This window comes from Hemitrygon akajei, chromosome 5, assembly GCF_048418815.1.
Source record: "Hemitrygon akajei chromosome 5, sHemAka1.3, whole genome shotgun sequence".
NCBI classification, from domain to species: domain Eukaryota; kingdom Metazoa; phylum Chordata; class Chondrichthyes; order Myliobatiformes; family Dasyatidae; genus Hemitrygon; species Hemitrygon akajei.
The window spans coordinates 127,862,443-127,882,525 of NC_133128.1; the positions used below are offsets into that span (position 1 = coordinate 127,862,443).

Consider the following 20,083-nt stretch of genomic DNA (forward strand, 5'->3'; position numbering starts at 1 on the left):
TCTTACTTCAGTGGTGGGAAAATTATTGGAGCAGACTCTTAGATACAGAATTTATAAGCTTTTGGAGAAGCATAGTCTGATTAGGAATAGTCAGCATGGCTTTGTCAGGGGCAAATCATGCCTCACAAGTGCGATAGAATTATTTAAGGATATTACAAAGCACATTGATAAAGGCAGAGCAGTAGAGGTGGTGTATATGGATTTTAATAAGGCATTTGACAAGGTTCCCCATGGTACCTCATTCAGAAAGTCAGGAGGCTTCGGATTCTGGGAAACCTGGCTGTGTGGATTCAGAATTGGCTTGCGCTCAGATGCAGAGGGAGGTAGCAGATGGAGCATATTCTGCCTGGAGGTCGGTGACCAGTGGTGTTCCACAGGGATCTGTTCTGGGACCCTTACTCTTTGTGATTTATATAAATGACTTGGATGAGGAAGTGAAAGCATGGGTTACTAAGTCTGAAGATGGAATGAACATTGGTGGAGTTGTGGATAGTGTGGAAGGTTGTTGTAGGTTGCATTGTGATATTGACAAGATGCAGAGCTGGGTTGACAGGTGGCAGATGGAGTTCAGCTCGGAAAAGCATGGTGATTCACTTTGTAAGGTTGAATTTCAAGGTCCAATATGGGGTTAATGGCATAATCCTTGACAGTGTGGGTGAACAGAGGGATCTTGGGGGTCCACGTTCATAGATCCCTCAAAGTTCCCATGCAAATTGATAGGGTAGTTAAGGCATCTGATGTGTTGGTCGTTATTAGTTGAGGAACAGGGTTCAAAGGTAATGTTGCAACTCTATATGCAATTCCACACTTGGAATATTGTGTTCCGTTCTCGTCGCTTCATTATGGGAACCATGTAGAAGCTTTAGAGAAGATGCAGAGGAGGTTTACCAGGATGATGCCTGGATTAGAGAACGTATCTTATGAGAATAGGTTGAGCGAGCTGGGGCTTTTCTCTTTGGACCAAAGGAAGACAAGAAGTGACTTAATGCAGGTGTACAAGATGGTAAGAGGCATAGATCAAGTGGATAGCCATGGCAGCAATGGTTAATACCAGGAGCATAATTTTAGGGTGTGTGGAGAAAGGTACTGAATAGGAGGGGATGTCAGAGGTAAATTCCTTACAAAGACAGTGGTGAATGCGTGATACTCCTTGCCAGATGACAAATGACAGTGACAGGTTCATGCAGTAGCAAACAAACTGAGTATGGAAAATGCATCGGCGATTTTGTAGAGTGAATATACAGAGGACAAAGGGTATTTGTGAGAAGATTAGCAGCCAACTAAAAAGAAAATAAATCCTTTCAAACTGTAAATAGTAACACAATTATCAAAGGAAGTAGGGAACTAATTAGGAGCCATAAAACAGATCTTCTTAAGGAGGCAGAAACACTCAGTACCGAGGGGTTTACAGAAAGTATTAAGGTAGTAGCGGCAAAATCAGAGATATTGGCTATTATATTCCAGTCCACTTTAGACACTGGGGTGGCGACAGAGGACTGGGGGATTGCAAATGCTCAAAAATAGACGTGTAGATAAACTGAGCAACTGCAGGCCACCTCGGTTTAACCTCTGTGGGGAACAGGCTGTTAGAAATGATAATCAGTGACAAAATTAATCGTTATTTGGACAAGTATGGATTTACAAAGGAAAGTCAGCGTGGTATTGTCAAAGCCAAATTGTGCTTAGCTAACTTGATTGAGTTTTTTGATGAGATGGCTGAGAGGGGTTGATGAGACCAATGTAGCTGATGTGTATTTTGACTTTCAAAAGCCATTAAAGTAGTGCATGTTGGGATCATCGGCAAAGAGAAAGGCAAGGTATAAAAGGAGCAAGAGTAACTGGGATGCAGGGAACAGGAAAAAGAGTTCTGTGGTTTTCAATTGGAGGAAGATTCTTGAAGTCCTGTCTCCATAGGTTATTACCACAGCACAGAGTTTCTTTATATAGTTTAGTGACTTCACCTTGTTCCATTTCAAAACTTGAAGGTAGTACAGAACTTAGAGGTAAATGTTGAGGATAGACAGGCAGTTGGAGGTACAGATGAAGTATTATGCAGAGATTAGGTTTATTTGTCACACACATATCGAAACACACTATGAAATGTGTTGTTTGCATCAAATCAATCAGTGAGGATTGTGTGGGGGTGGGGGGGGGCAGCCTGCAATTGTCATCACTCTTCCAGCACCAACTCATCAACCCCAACACTTCCCATACATCTTTGTAATGTCGGAGGAATCTGGAGCACCCGGAGGAAACTCGCTCAGTCATAGGAAAAATGTACAGACCTCATACAAACAGTGTCAGGAGCCGTACCCCAGCTGGTGATCGCTGTTGCTGTAAAGCGATAAACAGTTCTAATGGGGCTCCTAATGTACCTCACTCCACCACCACCCCAGCAGGGCATTTCACGTAGCCACCACTCTCTGTGTAAAGAACTTACCTCTATACTTTCCTCCGATCACCTTAAAATTATGAGCATGTCCCCAATTATTAGCTATTTCTGTCCTGGAAAAAGTCTCTCGTTATCCACTCGATCTATGCCCATCTACACCTCTATCAAGACATCTCTCAGCTTCCTTCACTACAAAGAGAAAAGCCCTAGTTCACTCATCCTTTCTTCATAAGACGTGCTCTCTAATCCAGGCAATTTTATTCCCACGTCCTAAAGGCATGCTTGCTGATTGATTAACTGGCCATTGTAATTACCCCTATTGCTTGGCGAGTGCTGAGAGAACCGGGGGGGGGGGGGGGGGGAAGTCAATGGGCATGTGAGAAGAATAGGTTTCTGTCAAATAAGTAGGGGAATGGGATCAATGGGATTACTCCAAGCGCCGGCATTGACTTGATGAGCTCAATGGCCTCATTCTATAGGGTGGTACAAAGATGCTGCTGCCTCAGCAATATAGGTTCAATCCTGATCTCAACTTTCAAAAGGATATAAATAACTCTGGGAACTTTTACACAAATCACAGGAAGATGCAGGAAATGGGAATGACTGAAGAGTTCTGGCAAAGGGTTAAAGTAAGGGGGCCTCCTTATCTCCTGAGCCATTGAATGGCTCTACGTAACAATGACTACAAATGCCATCTGCTCTCAACAGGAAGAGACATGCTGCACAATGGATAATGTGAAGCCAACATTTATGGTTGATACTCCAAGTCTCAGCTTCTGGTTTGATTTAGGACCATAAGATAAAGGAGCAGAATTAGGCCATTCAGCCCATCGAGTCTGATTCACCATTTAATCATGGCAGATTTATCTTCCATCTCAACCCTATTCTCTTGCCTTCTCCCTGTAACCTTTGAAGTTTAAGATGAGTACAATTAGCTTCAAGAGACAGGAATCCGACTCAATAAACTTCAAAGGTTACTCGAGTCTGAGCCAGGTTCCTCGACTAGGTTTCAAACCAGTACATAGAGACCAGGCTCCAGTCAGCACATCTCAGACTGTCTGAGGTGGGTATTGAAGGGGATTAGATCATTTCTTCACCGTATCAGAAGTCTATAAGATATTGGAGCAGAATTAGGTTATTCAGTCCATTGTGTCTGCTCCATCATCAGTCATGGTGGATTTGGTTTCTCAACCTCATTCTTCTGCCTTCTTCCCACAATCCCCTTAACAGTCAAGTACCCATCAATCTCTGCCTCAAAAACACTAGGACCCGCAGTTCTCCATAGCAAATAAAACATGATTCCCCACTGTCTAGCTGAAGGAATTCCTCCTCAGTTCTAAAGCACCATCCCTTCATTCTGAGGCTGAGCACTTGGACCCTAGACTTTCCTGTGAATGGAAATGTCAAGACCAAGTCCACTCAATCCAGACCTTAAAGTATTCAGTGATTTTTAATGAGATCCCCTTCATTCTTCTAAACTCTATTGTGTACAGTCCCAGAGCTCCTCATATGTTGAGTGTAGACCCTCTCCAGGCATAGCACATTCCTTCTTTGATACTGGAATATTAATTACTTACAATATTCCAAACGCAGTTTAACTAACGCCTTCTAAAGCCTCAGCTGTATCACATTCTGTTTTAACCCAGATGTGGACATCTTCAGTAGATCTGATCAACAGCATCCCTGCTCAGGCTGGTGAATACTCTATACTGTCAATAATGTACAGATGGAATGAACTTCTCCATTCATCTCAGAGAAGTGTCTGTCTCTAGCACAGCAGTGTAGCAGTCAGTGCAATGCATCACAGTGTCAGCGCTCACCAATCTGGGTTCAGTCCCGCAGCTGCCTGTAAGGAGTTTGTACATTCTCCCTGTGGCTGTGTGGGTCTCCTCCAGGTGCTCTGGTTTCCTCCCACATTCTAAAGCCATACTGCATGGTCAGGGTTACTGAATTATGGGCATGCTACGTCGGTGCCGGAAGTGAGTTTGCACTTGTAGGCTTTTCTCAGTGCAATCCTCGGACCGTATTGGTCATTGATGCAAACAACACATTTCACTGTATGTTTCGATGTACATACGACAAATAAAGCTGATCTTCTCCTTCTCCTCTTGGCACACATTGATTATCAGCCACTAACAGCAGAAAACTATGGGACGTGATAAAGCAATTTGGATTGGACAGAGTTTCACTGGGAGCTTGCATTTTAGGAAGAAATAATTGGATAAACAACTGGAAATTTGTAGTCAACTTTGGGAAGGTAGTGTTAGTCATTAAGAACGCACTCAACAGCATTTCTCATGAACCTCCTTCATGGAGATAAATATATGTAAAAAAAAAATGTTAAAATATCATGATATTATATAAATAATGTCATGAACATAATAAACATAACATGATAATGTTAAATGAACATAACATGATGACGCACACATTCAAAGCTGTATTCATCCTAACAAAAAAATTGTTACCCAGTTAGTCCTTCCAAGGAAAGTGCTTACTTCTGAATTCACCTTTATCCGTAATTGTCCATCTTTCATAATTAAGGTGCTAAAATTGTTTTCAGCTGGAAATAATCCATTCACAATTTAACCAGCAACTCAATGTCCAAGCGTCATTTAGGGGAGACAAGAGGGGATAGGTTGGCACTGTGCAGAATGGTCGAGCTGCAGCCTCAGCTCCAGTCACTGGGGTTCAACCAGATCCTGGGTGCTGTCCGTGTAGAGTCTACACGTTCTCCCCGTGACTGCGTGGGCTTCCCCTGGGTGTTCCGGTTTCACCCCACATCCCAAACACCAGCAGCTTAGTAAGTTATTTGGCTGTGATAAAAAAAAATTGATCCCTGTATTCCCCTAACAGCCAGAGTCTAGCGAGGATAAAATACGATTGATGTAAATGTGTGGCAAATGGTCAGCACAGACTCAATGGGCTGAAGGACTGACTCCGTAACAAAATTGGGTAAGAGTTATTTGAACACCAAGTAGGGCATTCATATGGGGAATAGAGTGGGAAACATGACAGAATAAGATTCTTTTTCCAGACTGAGCTATGGCAGGAAAAGCTGGGTTTCACACTTACCCTTCGTACAGATTACAAGATTCGATACAGGTCCTTCCACGGCGGAAGTATCGGCAAGACAGGCATTGGTTTGGCCCAGGACCCCAACATCCATCATCAGAACACAGGACGTCACACATCATCCTGTCAGAAGCTAGACAAGGAATGAATTTTTTTTCTCAATAAACAAGCTTTGCTAGCACCATCCATGACAGTCAACCTTATTAATAATCCCTGTCTGCCTTTGGTGCGACATCTGTACAGCTTGTCATCTCTCCTTTAATGGCAAAAAAGGGATTTGTTTTGTATTGATGAACTGACCTCTTAATATACCGTAAACACAATAATAAAAAGGGAGTTTTGTGTTCCTGTCAGTGTCATTACAAATTTGTTTTAATCACACCCATAGAAATTTATGGCACAATCATAAATTCTCAGCTCTCGGTCCATAGCTTTCTGAGCTTCAATACTTCTAGTGCTTATTCAGATACCTTTTGAACGTCATGAGGGTACCTGGCTCAATCAGTCTCCCAGAACCCCTGCATGTACTGGGGCAAAAAATGTATTTCTTTAGCTCTTCTACCTTTCACACCATTACCCTGGACCTACAATTCATTGTTAGGAACCTCTCTGGGAATTGAAATGAGTCCATCAGACCATAAGCTTATGAGATATATGAGCACAATTAGCCTATTCAGTCATTCCACCATTCAATGACATATTATCCCTCTCAACCCCATTCTCTTGCCTTCTCCATGTCACCTTTGACAACCTTACCAATCAACCTCTGCTTTAAATATACTTCCACAGCTATCCTGTTCACCATGCCTTATCCTCTGCCAAAAGTCTCAGGAAGCTGCAATTCATCATTAAGGACTCCAGCATCTAGGCCATTCCCTCTTCTCAATACTGTCATCAGGTTTGAGGTACAGGAGCCTGAAGATCCATTCCTCAGGGTTCAATAATACCTCCTTCCCCTCTGCTATCAGGTTCTTGAACCACCTTGAAAAACATTAACCACTTATTGGAAAATAGGAATTAGAATCTGTCAGAAGAGCATCAGGGGTACAGGTGAAAGTTGGAATGTCATGCCAGGTGCTGGAAACAGTCTACCCATCAGGCAATGGGAATGGTAATGCTTTGGGGAATCCAAACCTGAAATATCAACTCAGTTTCCTTTCTACAAACCCTGTCTGAGCTGTTGTATGTTTTCAGTAATTTAGTTTCATTCAACAAACAAAATGTTAAAGGAACTCTGTGGGTTATACAATAGACAGTTATATTTTGGGTAAAGAACATTCATCTGGACTGATGAAGGGTCTTGACCCCAAACGTCAACTTTCAGTTTCCCTCCACAGATGCTGCCCAACCTGCTGAGTTCCTCCAGCTTCTTGTTTGTTGCTCCAGATTCCGGCATCTGCAATCTTGAGTCTTAATTTTGTGATTATTTCAAATTTCCAGCATTTGCAATTTTTTTAACTTCCACTTACAAGAAAATAAAGAATTGAAAAAAAAAGACATAGGCAGTAAAGCATTAACAATGCGAACAAAGCATTGGGATTTATTTCATTGGGTTAAAGAATTTTTGTTTCTCTCCTCATAGATGCTACCTTACCTGGTTAATATTTTAGGATCTTTTCCCCGCATTCTCAGTTTGTATTTCAGAATTCCAGCAAACCCAGTTTTCTGCTTTAATATTGTGTACGGTACTGTCAGAAACAGTTCAAAGAAACATGTGTGAAGCAAGTGCAGGAAATAAGGATTTTAAAAGATGGTAGTTGATCAGAGAGAGGGAGACTTCCTGTGACATGGCAGCATGCTCAGTTTCAGCCGCTTCTACAAGGTCAATCAAAGGTGTTATTGTGTTTTTAAAAATTTTTTTTTTACAATTGCAGGACCTTCTTTACAGCCGCCCGGGGGAGGCATTGGAGCCAGGCGCTCCAGCGACGTGCCGGAGGCAGTGTGGCGCAGTGGCCATACTGGGTAGGTGCTGCCCCCTAGTGCCCTTCATCAGAAGACAAGCTGTGTTCTGTGACCTTATTTGACTGGTATCTTACAGTGCCTAGAAAAAGTATTCACCCCGCCCCCCCCCCCCAGAAATTTTCATGTTTTATTGTTTTAAATCATTGAATCACAGTGGAGTTAATTTGGCTTTTTTTGACACTGATCAACAGAAAAAGACTCTTTTACGTTAAAGTGAAAACTGATCTTTACAAAGAGATCTAAATTAATTACAAATATAAAACATAAAATAATTGATTGCTTAAGTAACCATATAACCATATAACCATATAACAATCACAGCACGGAAACAGGCCATTCCGGCCCTCCTAGTCCGTGCCGAACTCTTAATCTCACCTAGTCCCACCTACCCGCACTCAGCACATAACCCTCCACTCCTTTCCTGTCCATATACCTATCCAATTTTACCTTAAATGACACAACTGAACTGGCCTCTACTACTTCTACAGGAAGCTCATTCCACACAGCTATCACTCTCTGAGTAAAGAAATACCCCCTCGTGTTTCCCTTAAACTTTTGCCCCCTAACTCTCAAATCATGTCCTCTCGTTTGAATCTCCCCTACTCTCAATGGAAACAGCCTATTCACGTCAACTCTATCTATCCCTCTCAACATTTTAAATACCTCGATCAAATCCCCCCTCAACCTTCTACGCTCCAATGAATAGAGACCTAACTTGTTCAACCTTTCTCTGTAACTTAAGTGCTGAAACCCAGGTAACATCCTAGTAAATCGTCTCTGCACTCTCTCTAATTTATTGATATCTTTCCTATAATTCGGTGACCAGAACTGTACACAATATTCCAAATTTGGCCTTACCAATGCCTTGTACAATTTTAACATTACATCCCAACTTCTGTACTCAATGCTCTGATTTATAAAGGCCAGCATTCCAAAAGCCTTCTTCACCACCCTATCTACCTGAGACTCCACCTTCAGGGAACTATGCACTGTTATTCCTAGATCTCTCTGTTCCACTGCATTCCTCAATGCCCTACCATTTACCCTGTATGTTCTATTTGGATTATTCCTGCCAAAATGTAGAACCTCACACTTCTCAGCATTAAACTCCATCTGCCAACGTTCAGCCCATTCTTCTAACCGGCATAAATCTCCCTGCAAGCTTTGAAAACCCACCTCATTATCCACAACACCTCCTAACTTAGTAGTCACCCTCTTCCAGTCAGTATTTAGTAGATGCACCTTTGACAGCAATTATAGCCTTGAGTCTGTGTGGATAGGTCTCTATCAGCTTTGTACATCCGGACACTGCAATTTTTCCCCATTTTTCTTTACAAAACTGTTCAAACTCTGTCAGATTGCATGGGGATCATGAGTGAACAGCCCTTTTCAAGTCCAGCCACAAACTCTCAATTGGATTGAGGTCTGGACTCTGACATGGCCACTGCAGGACATTAAGTTTGTTGTTTTTAAGCCATTCCTGTGTAGCTTTGGCTTTATGCTTGGGGTCATTGTCTTGCTGGAAAACAAATCTTCTCCTAAGTCTCAGTTCTTTTGCAGACTGCACCAGGTTTTCCTCCAGGGTTTCCCTGTATTTTGCTGCATTCATTTTACCCTCTACCTTCACAAACCTTCCAGGGCCTGCTGCAGAGAAGCATCCCCACAGCATCATGCAGCCACCACCATTCTTCACAGTAGGGATGGTGTGTTTCTGATTATGTGAGGTGATTGGCTTATGCCAAACATAGCGTTTAGTCTGATGGCCAAATAGCTCAATTTTGGATCATTAGACCATAGAACCTTCTTCCAGCTGACTTCAGAGTCTCTCACATACCTTCTGGCAAACACTAGCTGAGATTTCATGAGTATTTTTCAACAGTGGCTTTCTCTTTGCCACTCTCCCATAAAGCAGTGACTGGTGAAGCATGCAGGCAACAATTGTATGCGCAGCCTCTCCCTTCTCAGTCACTGAAGCTTGTAACTTCTTCAGAATTGTCAAAGGTCTCTTGTCATAGTCCCTTTCTTGCAAGGTCACTCAGTTTTCGAGGATGGCCTGCTCGAGGCAGATTTACAGCTGTGCCATTTACTTTCCATGTCTTGATGATTGCCTTGACTGTACTCCAAGGGATACTCAGTGACTTGTACATTTTCTTGTATCCATTTCCTGACTTGTGCTTTTCAATAACCTTTTCACGGAGTTGCTTGGAGTGTTCTTTTGTCTTCATGGTGTAGCTTTTGCCAGGATACTGACTCACCAGCAGTTGGAGCTTCCAGATACAGGTGTATTTTTACTAGAATCAATTGAAACACCTTGACTGCACACAGGTCTTCAAAAACAGATCTCCATTTAACTAATAATGTGATTTCTAAAACCAATTGGCTGCACCGGTGATGATTTGGTGTGTCATATTAAAGGGAGTGAATACTTATGCAATCAATTATTTGTTGTTTTATATTTGTAATTAATTTAGATCACTTTGTAGAGATCTGTTTTCACTTTGACACGAAAGAGTCTTTTTCTGTTGATCGGTGTCGAAAAATTCAAATTAAATCTATTGTGATTCAATGTTGAAAATCAATAAAACATGAAAACTTCCCGGGGGAGGGGGGTGAATACTGTGTACAGGCACTGTATATGTGCTTGCGATCTTGTATGTGCTATATACGCCTTGTGTGACTGTTGGTACTGTGTTTTTCACCGTGGCGCTAGAGTAACGCTGTTTTGTTTGACTGTATTCATGTATGGTTGAATGACAATTAAACTTGAACTTAAAGATAGCAGAGGCTACAAGTGTTTACTTTCAAAAGCAGAAGACTATTTGATAGGTATTTATAACATGTGAGTTGGTGGAGGGAGATGTGCTAAGAATGAATTTGTCTTTGTTCACAGAGTTACCAGAATTCATGATGGGAAGTGACAGAGGCAAGCAATTAGCTTCCAAAGGAATTCAGATGAAGTAGATTGAATGAGAGAAGACTTATCTGGGATTGGTTATCTTGTTGGCTTATTTCACTGGTGTCGTTATTCCTTGGAAGGGTATGTCATTAACTTTTATGTAGCATAATGAAACAATTCAATGTCTTCATGTTCAAGTTCCCAGTTCAAATACAACAGTTAAAATGTTTCCTGCTGCAACGCAAATTCTGATCCTTTAACAGGTCCAGTTCAATGACTACATCGCAAGCTAGGTTTCATGCCAGTTACATATAGCAACTATTAATTATTCTGGAGATTTACAGACTATATATGTATAAATGGCTTTTGTTTTTTTTGTAATTTATTTTTTATTGAAGTTCATCATCAAACAAACATTCCCATAAGATGTATTTCAGATATTGTACATATATATCATATAGTCATATATGCCACAAATCTCCACATAATATATATCTGAGGTATTCACTTATAGAAAAGAGAGGAAAGAAAGAACAAGCGAAAGGAGAAAACTATGTATAAGTAGGGAGTGATCTGTTTTTTTTACAACATATTCATTGATTTATGAGAATAAAATCAGTCCTATGAGGTGTTATGTAGTTAAACCATTTTTCCCAGTATGAATCAAATTGTTCCAACTTATGATTAACAAAGGCTGTTATCTTCTCCATTTTGTAAATGTCCATTGTAATTTCCATCCATGCATTTAAAGTTGGGCTCTCCTGTGATAACCATTTCCTAGTAAGAGTCTTTTTACCAGCCACCAGCAGTATATTCATTAAATATTTATCTCTTTTCAAACATTCTTGAGGTATATACCCAAAATATATGGTCTTACTTTCTAAGCGTATTTCACATTTAAAGATGTCCACAGGTGTTAATTTTGTCTTTGTCTTTTTCAAATGTTATGAAATAGTCTATTCTTGTATATACAGAATGGGGGGCAGAATAATGAGTGTAATCCCTTTTGTTGGGGAAAAGGTCCCTCCATATATCAATTAGACCAATATCCTCAAAAAGTGTGTTAACTTTCTTATGTAAGGATTTTGTTTCAAAGTCAGGCACCACAGTAAGCTCGGAATGACCTGGAACCTGGAAGACCTCAAAATGATGTAGAGTGATCACACAGGAGATTTTTCTGTAATTTTTTCTGTATTTTCAAACTGTTGGCAGAAACAAAGGTAAGGAAAAGTTCTAAACTGATAAACTGGTCAGTTTTATGTACTGCTGAATATCAACTAAATTTCCTCCTTGTTTCGAAAAAATGGTTAAAATCCAGTGGTGGGGTGGATCCTTCGTGAATCTGTCCCCCACACAATTACTGCTTTGCTCAGTGTGGACCTGTTACTACCAGAGTGACAATATCCGCATGGCCAAATACTATATATTCATCATTGCTGTGTCTTTGGATAGTCACTTAACAGTTGAGAATTGTCAATTGTTTTGGCACTTTTCCATCAAAACTACTAAACTGGGCATCATTTCCATTGAAGTTAGAGATGTAATTAGATGCATGTCAGCTCTGGCAGGGTTTGCAGGCCACGACTTCCTACAAGGTGAAATCTAACATCATAAAAGGCTGTGATGCTTCACTCCCAGATGAGCTAGATGCCCTTTGTGCACACTTTGAAAGGGAGAATAAAACTACAGCTGTGCGAATCCCTGCTGCAATTGGTGATGCTGTAATCTCTGTCTCTTAGGCTAACATCAGAACATCTTTCAAGAGGGTGAACCCTTGCAAGGTGTCAGGCGCTGATGGTGTGCGTGGTAGGGCACTGAAAACCTGTGCTAACTAACTGTCGGGAGTGCTCAAGGACATCTTCAGTCTCTTACTACTGCGGTCAAAGGTTCCCACCTGCTTCAAAAGGGCGACAATCATATCGGTGCCCAAAAAGTGCAGGGTGAGCTGCCTCAACAACTGCTGTGCAGTGCTCACATCTACTGTGATGAAGTGCTTTGAAAGACTGATCATGGCTGGAAACAATTCCTGCCTAAGCGAGGATCTGGAACCACAGCAATCTGCCTATTGCCACAATAGTCTATAGTGGTGTGGTAAACTATGTATACCTGTCTGGTCACGCTCCCCCCACCCCCCGCTGACTGCTCCTGTGGCTCCTCCCACAGACCCCTGTATAAAGGCGATTGGGGCACTGCTCCTCCCTCAGTCTCCGAGATGTCATGCTCCCTTTTTGCTGTTAATAAAAGCCTATCGTTCACTTCCAGTCTCCTAGAGTTATTGATGGTGCATCAAGTGGATGCAGTCTCACTGGCTCTCCACTCAGCCCTGGATCACCTTGAAGATAACAACACCTGTGTCAGGCTGCTGTTTATTAACTACAGCTCAGCATTCAACACAATCAAACCCTCTGTACTAATCAACAAGCGCTAAAACCAGGGCCTCTGTACCTTCCTCTGCAAATGGATCCTTGACTTCCAAATCAGTCAATGCTGGCACACCTCAAGGAATATCCTAACTGGTTGCATCACCGTCTGGTGTGGAGGGCAAGGATCATTTAAAGCTGCAGAAAATTGCAAACTCAGCCAGCTCCATCATGGGCACTAGCCTCCCCAGCATCGAGGACACCTTCAAAAGGCGATGCCTCAAAAAGGAGGAATCCGTCACTAAGGACCAACATCACACAGAACATGCCCTCTTCTCAATGCTGCCATCAAGGAGGAGGTACAGGAGCCTGAAGATACACACTCAACATTTCAGGAACAGTTCTTTCCCTACACCATCAGATTTCTGAATGGACAATGAACCCTTACTATTTTTTCCTCTTTGTTTGCTCTTCTTTTGCATGACTTATTAAATTATATATGTATATATATCTCTTGTTGTCACATATAGTTTTTCTTTACTATTGTGTATTGCAATGTACGTCACCCACAAAACAGCAAAATTCATGACATATGAGCTTCTATAGTCATGTGGTGCAGAGTATATTGACTGGTTTGGCCTGCTATGAAAACACCAATACTCTTGAATGCAAAAGCCTACCAAAAGTAGTGGATGCAGCCCAGCCCATCACAGGTGAAGTTCTCTCCAACACTGACCAAGTTTACATGGAGTGCTATCGCAGGAAAGTGGCCTCCATCATCAATAACCCCCCCATCCAGGCCATGCTCTCTTCTCGCTGCTGCCATCAGGAGAAGGTACAGGAGCCTTAGCACCCACAGCACCAGGTTCAGACACTTGTCACCCCTCAACTATCAGGCCCTTGAACCAGTGAGGATAATTTCACTCAACTTCACTTGCCCCATCACTGAACTGTTCCCACAACCGAAAGACTCACTGTCAAGGACCCTTCATCTTATGTTCTCAATATTTATTGCTCATTTATTTATTTATTTATTTATTTTCTTTCTTTCTTTTTGTATTTGCACTTTGTTGTCTTTTGCACATTGATTGTTTGTTTGTCCTGTTGAGGTGATTTTTCACTGATTCTATTGTATTTCTTGTATTTACTGTGAATGGCACAAAAATGAATCTCAGGGTTGTAAACGATAACATTGATAATAAACTTTGAACTGGTGGTGATATGAAACCTGATTCTGATTTGTATAAACCATTATAAATTGACAGAATGCTCCTCGGTATTTAAACTCACATCCCCACACGTGGCAAATGCCCTGGAGTCGGAGAGATAAAGAGATGTTTAGCTTGGAAACAAGCCTTTTGGCTCAACATGCCCAGCCAACATTTTTAACCATCTCCACTCATCTCACTAAATCTCCCAGCGCGATTATATCACAAACAAGAGAAAATCTGCAGATGCTGGAAATCCAAGCGACACACACAAAATGCTGGAGGAGCTCAGCAGGCCAGGCAGCGTCTACGGAAAAAGGTACAGTTGAAGTTTCAGGCCGAGAGCCTTCGGCGGGATTGAAGCACCACCATATCCTCCCAATATTGAGGCGACCAGGATTTACTGAGTACTCAAAGTGTCACCAAACCAATGCTTCGTAAAGTTGCAGCATAACATCACAACTTTTATCTTCTGTACTCTGATCTATGAGGGCAAGCATGGCATGTGCCTTCTTCACCACCATAGCTACCTGCATTCCCCTTGCAGGGAATTATGGACTTGAACCCCCAAGTCTCTTTGATCATCAACATTCCTTAACGCCTGACAACTCACTGTATATGGTCTATCCTTATTTGACTTCCCAAAATGTATCACTTTGCATTTGTTGGGATTAAATTCTATCTGCCATCTCTCTGCCCAGCTTTCCATCTGATCCACATCCTGCTGCAGCCTTAACCAACCTTCCTTGCAATCCACAACACTGGCACATTTCACATCACCCACAAACACACTAATCATTCCACGGGGTGGCACAGTGTGTAGCACTTTCACGGCCAGTGATCAAATGATTGGGGTTCAATTCCCACCGTTATCTGTGAGGAGCTTGTACGTTCTCCCCGTGCCCACATAGATAGCCTCCCAGTGCTCTGGTTTCCTCCCGCATTCCAAGATACTTATGGGTTAGAGTTAGCAAAAGTTGTGGGCATGCTATGTTGGCACCAGAAGCACGGGGATACTTGTGGGCTGCTGCCCGCATACCCTCGGGCTGTGTTGGTCGTTAACGCGAAGTGACACCCAGTGCTTACTCCCAGTTCTTGAGTTCATTCTGTATCCTTGTTCTTACTCCCCACTCTATTGCTCACTCTGTTCTCAAGTTCATTCCATGTTCCAGTTCTCACTCCCCAATCTAGAGCGCACCCTCTGTTCATGAATTCAGTCTACGCTCTAAAACTCTCTGTGCTTTTGTGTCCACTCCCCACTCTAGAACGCGCTCGAATTCTTGAATTCATTCCACGATCCAGTTCTCACTCCCTTTTCTCGAGCTCACTCCCTGTTCTAGTGCTCACGTCGTCTTCTAGTGTTCGGTTCCTGCACTTGGTCACGTAGTACAGAAAACGTTTAGCGGAATATGGGGAACAGAGAATAACACACAATGGAAAAATGTCGCGAACAAGAGAGGAAACAGTCATTTCTAACCCGCCCTGCTGGCTGGAAATCGCACAGGATTTGGTGGAAGGTCAGTGTTCTATCCCAATATATTACTCTGTGGGTGAGTAACACTGGGCAGGTATAAAATCAGCAATTTACTTGATCCTAGGCTATTTCCCCTGGACGGGCTGCGTAAACACTTCTCCCTCCCTGGCAGTGAGAATGCTGGTGCCCTGGAGGGTACAACTTACTGCAGTTCTGCGAGTCCCTGTTGTTCTTAATGACCGGCTTCTGCATGCTGGTTCTGAAGAGGACAGTCCAGTTGACCGTGTGGTAGTAACACAGGTTGGGGTTGTCCGACACGTACACGTTGCCTGCACTTATTTCCATCAGCGACTGGAAATGGAGGGACGTTATCCACTGCTGCTTCAGAATCAGCAACGAGATCCCGCTGCAGGAGGGAACAGCAACACGGTTAGCGGATTGGCGCACCGGACCACCATTCTCCACTTCCTCCCAATTCTGGCAGGATGCCTCAGATGCCTCCAGCAATTGCACTGCCTGCCTCTGCCCATCTCTGCCCATCCCATGTCAACTATGTCTTGGCAAGTGCAATGGTGTACCGATTCCAACCAACGAGGTTAACTGCTGGAGAGTTAGGAAGTGAATAGAACATCAAACCCCCAACTCTATAACATGATAACCCTCAACCCATTCATTATCCACTTTGACTACTTTGCACTACAGAGGACTTTGTTCTAATTGTAAAAATGGTGCAATTTACATCTAAATTCTGTCCGTTTTGTTGATGCTGCTTATCTGATGCCATGTTTCTGTGGCTGCTGATGCAAATAAGCTGTTCTTTACAACTGTGCGTCCATGCACTTGGGCATATGACGATCAGTTGACCTTGACTTCAGAATTAGTGAAAAGGAACTGTTGCTCTATCTTCTTGTGGTTCATTCTTGAGGTGGTTACACCTTTGGCATGGCCATTATTAACGGACCAAACCTTGTTATACTGAGAAGAAGAAGGCACACTGCCTCCTATAATCACTGCTGACCATATATTGAAGGCTCTTCCTCAGTTCGGTAGGGAGTTACAGGACCTTAACTCAGTTAGCAAGTTTATGGCCAAGTTGGGAGGGTGTATGAGTGGGAAAGGAAGCTGATCATGATGGCGTTCCCATGAGCCTTCTCCTCTGGAGAGAGCAGTCTCATTGCTATGTGGTTCCGGTGGCGGCTTCGTGAGTTGCTGTCAGAGGCATCTTGGCATCGACAGCACAATCTTTTGTCTGTTTTTGTTTTGTATTGGAGGCCAGGTTCTGGGAGGAAGTCTGTGTCAAAAGAAGGTAGCTCACTCCTTAGAGAGCATGTGACATTGATTGTGTGAAAACTGCAGGATCTACAAGCCTGGGGGGAGTAATTGAGACTTAAAGCTGGATGTACATGGTGTGATCTCGGTTCTACTCATTTGAAAAATGCTGAAAAAACTCTGCAATTAAATTAAGTACTGTAATTAACTGAATTGAGTAAGAAAATACATATTGTGTTGATGCTTCAGCCATACCTCCCCACCTCGTCACTTGGTGTCTGCATCATTACTTTAAAAGCTCAGGGCATTTCCAAAAGGCAGCATATCATTTTGACATCAGACCGACTTCTCCAGGGTGCATGTGTGTTGGGGCAATGTAATGATTTCATTGTGTTGGCTGGTTCACCAATGTGTAATTATCCACTCAATGCTGGGAGGGGGAACACTGTGGCTTCAGAAGGCAAACGTCAAGTGACCCTTTGGAGATAAAGGCTCAATTCTTGTTTCAATTGATCCTGCCTGATTATAGGCATCCTTCCGCAGGGAAGGGATGAATGAGAAATTTTTGAAAGCTTGTCATTTTCCTCCTCTTCCTCTTATGATTAGCATTTCCTGGGAATTATTTATACTGGCAGGATCTTAACTCACAAGTGCTTTTTATGTCTCCTCTCGCTGCAATCTCAATATAGTCATAATACATCACAAATGCTTGATGCAGGCAGGATTTTCCAGAGACTAATTTAAGGGTGGGTGGATTAACAGAGAAGTTATCAGCAATGACTTTCCCTTCCAAATGTCTTTTACATTAAAAACTAGCTGAAAAGTAATGTAGTCTGCAGGAAGTGAGTGTCACAGTTACCTGGACACTTCCTGTTGTAAATACAGACACTTCCTGAGAGCAAGGGCATTAGATTTTTTTATTAACAATAACAGACAGACTGAGCTTCATGGAGTGTTAATAAGTTTACTTCATTTGTTATGTCAGAAGGGTTAATAATAGCTGAGCTTAATGCTCTTGAGATGAAATTGCTCCGTTTGCATCGTGGGCAATAATGGTTCCTATTATCCATCACGTTACAGATCCAATTGCACCGTGGCATCAAACGGAGGAAGCAGAATGGCTTGCGTGCATGTCGACCAGCGACTGCAGATGCTGGAATCTGGAGCAACACACAAAGCATCGGAGAAACTCGGCGGGTCAGGTAGCATTTATGGAGGGGAGGGGACATCACTAATGCTAGAGAATGGGGATGTAAATCATCAGCCATTGCTGACTAACGGAGCAGGCTCAAAGGAGCAAATAAACCAATTCTGCTCCCATTACTCACAGTTTAGTACCTGTGGTGAGGGGGAGTTATTAGAATACAAATAACTCATTCAATAATTCTCCTTCACACCGTTTGTTTGTTTTGATTGAACCTCCTGCTCCATCTCATTCATTTCTAGACCTTCTGCAGTGTTGGACTCCCTTCTCCAGCCCATCCTGGCCTCTCACCACCAACATTAAACACCTTCCTCCTCCCCCTGGATTTTAAAATTCACAGATTCACCGGACCAACCACATCCTCAGTTATTTCTCTTTCTTTTGCATCATCCCATGGCTGAGATATTGTTGTGTGGAACTGATAACATACAGGGTAGCCCAGGGCAGTAACTGCTCATGCACTGACCGTAGGATGTTGGTATAGAGTCACAGAGAAGTACAGCACAGAAACAGGCCCTTTGGCCCATCTAGTCCATGGTAAATCATTTAAACCGCGTATTCCCATCACCTAACGTATATCACGTTGGGATTAAAGCATGAATTCAGATAGTTTTGCCCTGAACTGTAATATCCAGAGAAGTTTAAACAATTTACTTACCTGTACAGGCTCCTGCCACCTATTGTCACCAGGTTAGCAAACACATTGAAATCCGTCATATTTCTTGGCCATGACTGAATATTCAAAAAACCTAACAGAAAGACAAACAATAAAGAAAAGTCATTGCATTATTAAGGCAGTAGGCCCTTCATCCCATCCAGTCTTTTCCAGGCTGCTATTCTGTTTGGTCCTATCAGCCCCACATCTAGACCATACCCTTCCCGTCCATGCACTCATCCAAACTTCTCCTAAATATTGCAGTTGAACCCACATCCACCACTTCAGCTAGCAGCTCATTCCATTTTCTAACTACCCTCTGAATGAATAAAGTGCCCCCTCAGGTTTCCTTTACATACATCATCCATTTTGTTTAGTGCTATGTGCGTATTCCTAGAATAGGTAGCACAAATGTCATTTAATATTTGGCACAGCTCTTCAAGTTTCCCTGCAAGCAGTGCTGCTTATAATTTTCTTCCTTGTCCATAACAGTCACGGTGCTTGAAGACAGCACATGAATCAGAAGTCAGTGGACGTTCAGTGGTACAAGATAGCACACTTGAACAAAACGTGGATCAGTGACACAAGCATTGCAAGCTCTGTGAATGTTAAAATGCTGCAGTTTGGGGAAAGGACTTTTTTCTTCTTTGAGCTGTCACGTACAACTGAAGAGTGGATTGTGTTGCGTGGTGCTGCATCTCCCATCCACCTCTGAGAAAATCAGTGAGGTGAAATATGTTTTACTGTCGGTGCAGAGCAGAATCAGTGGTTACTCTCTGTTCTCCTTGAAATATCCACCCAGTCCTACTCCTGACTCTCTCACATTAACCTGCAGTTTGTCATGCTTCAAGTGTCTGATCAACTTTCATCTGAAATTGATAACTGAATCTCATCTCGTCACTTTTTCAGAGATCATAAAAAACTTGTGGAAATAAACTGCCTCTGCATTTCGAGACTGTTTGACTCTCTGTTCTCCTACTAATGACCCATCAAGCCTGAATGTGTAGAGAGAAGTACAACTAAGCACAACATTTTCCCACACATTATTAATTTCCTCTACAAAGTACACTCCTGTTCGGGAATATTTGGTGATATTGAGCAATAGTTCCCAACCTTCTGAACAAACCCCAATTGTTCACACTCAATAAAATATACACCCTGCCCCACCATGAAACCATCATTGCTTCTCTCCTTTGGATAAAAGTCTGTCCCAGGGATTCTCAGGGACGAACTAGTAGCTCCACGGCCAGGCCCGTGAACCTACTTGGTACATTTTGATTACTTTTCTTGAGCATTTTCTAACTAAACTCTGATGATATTATTTAAGGCCTACTTATAATTCTTGAAAGTTCACATTCCCCCTCAATCCAGGGTGGGAATCACCTCTTCTCTGAACTCCTGTCGAAGAGACATGTTTCCATGGCTGCAAGCTTCCTGGTATTGCATTGGAAGGGCTCGAAAAAAATCTTAGTTAGAGAGGAATAGCACAAGCCATGTGCTTACAGTTAAAAATATTTGTAAGATGAGGAGCATCCATCCAGGGCACAGGGCTCAAATATGTCAACTTAGTGAAACACGCAAAGAATTC

At 42.5% G+C, this 20,083-nt stretch overlaps 1 protein-coding gene across 7 annotated transcripts in view; it reads right to left on the reverse strand.

The window, feature by feature from the left end:
* Window positions 1-20,083, reverse strand: part of LOC140728164 (receptor tyrosine-protein kinase erbB-4-like) — a 943,636-nt gene that overhangs the window by 304,058 nt on the left and 619,495 nt on the right. For all 7 annotated transcript variants that reach the window (XM_073046453.1, XM_073046457.1, XM_073046456.1 and 4 more), the window contains exons 11-13: window positions 18,499-18,589; window positions 15,574-15,773; window positions 5,468-5,600 (exon numbers count right to left, since the gene is read on the reverse strand). In XM_073046453.1, coding sequence (XP_072902554.1) covers window positions 5,468-5,600; window positions 15,574-15,773; window positions 18,499-18,589 — 424 coding nt within the window. The remainder of the gene's footprint in view (window positions 1-5,467; window positions 5,601-15,573; window positions 15,774-18,498; window positions 18,590-20,083) is intronic.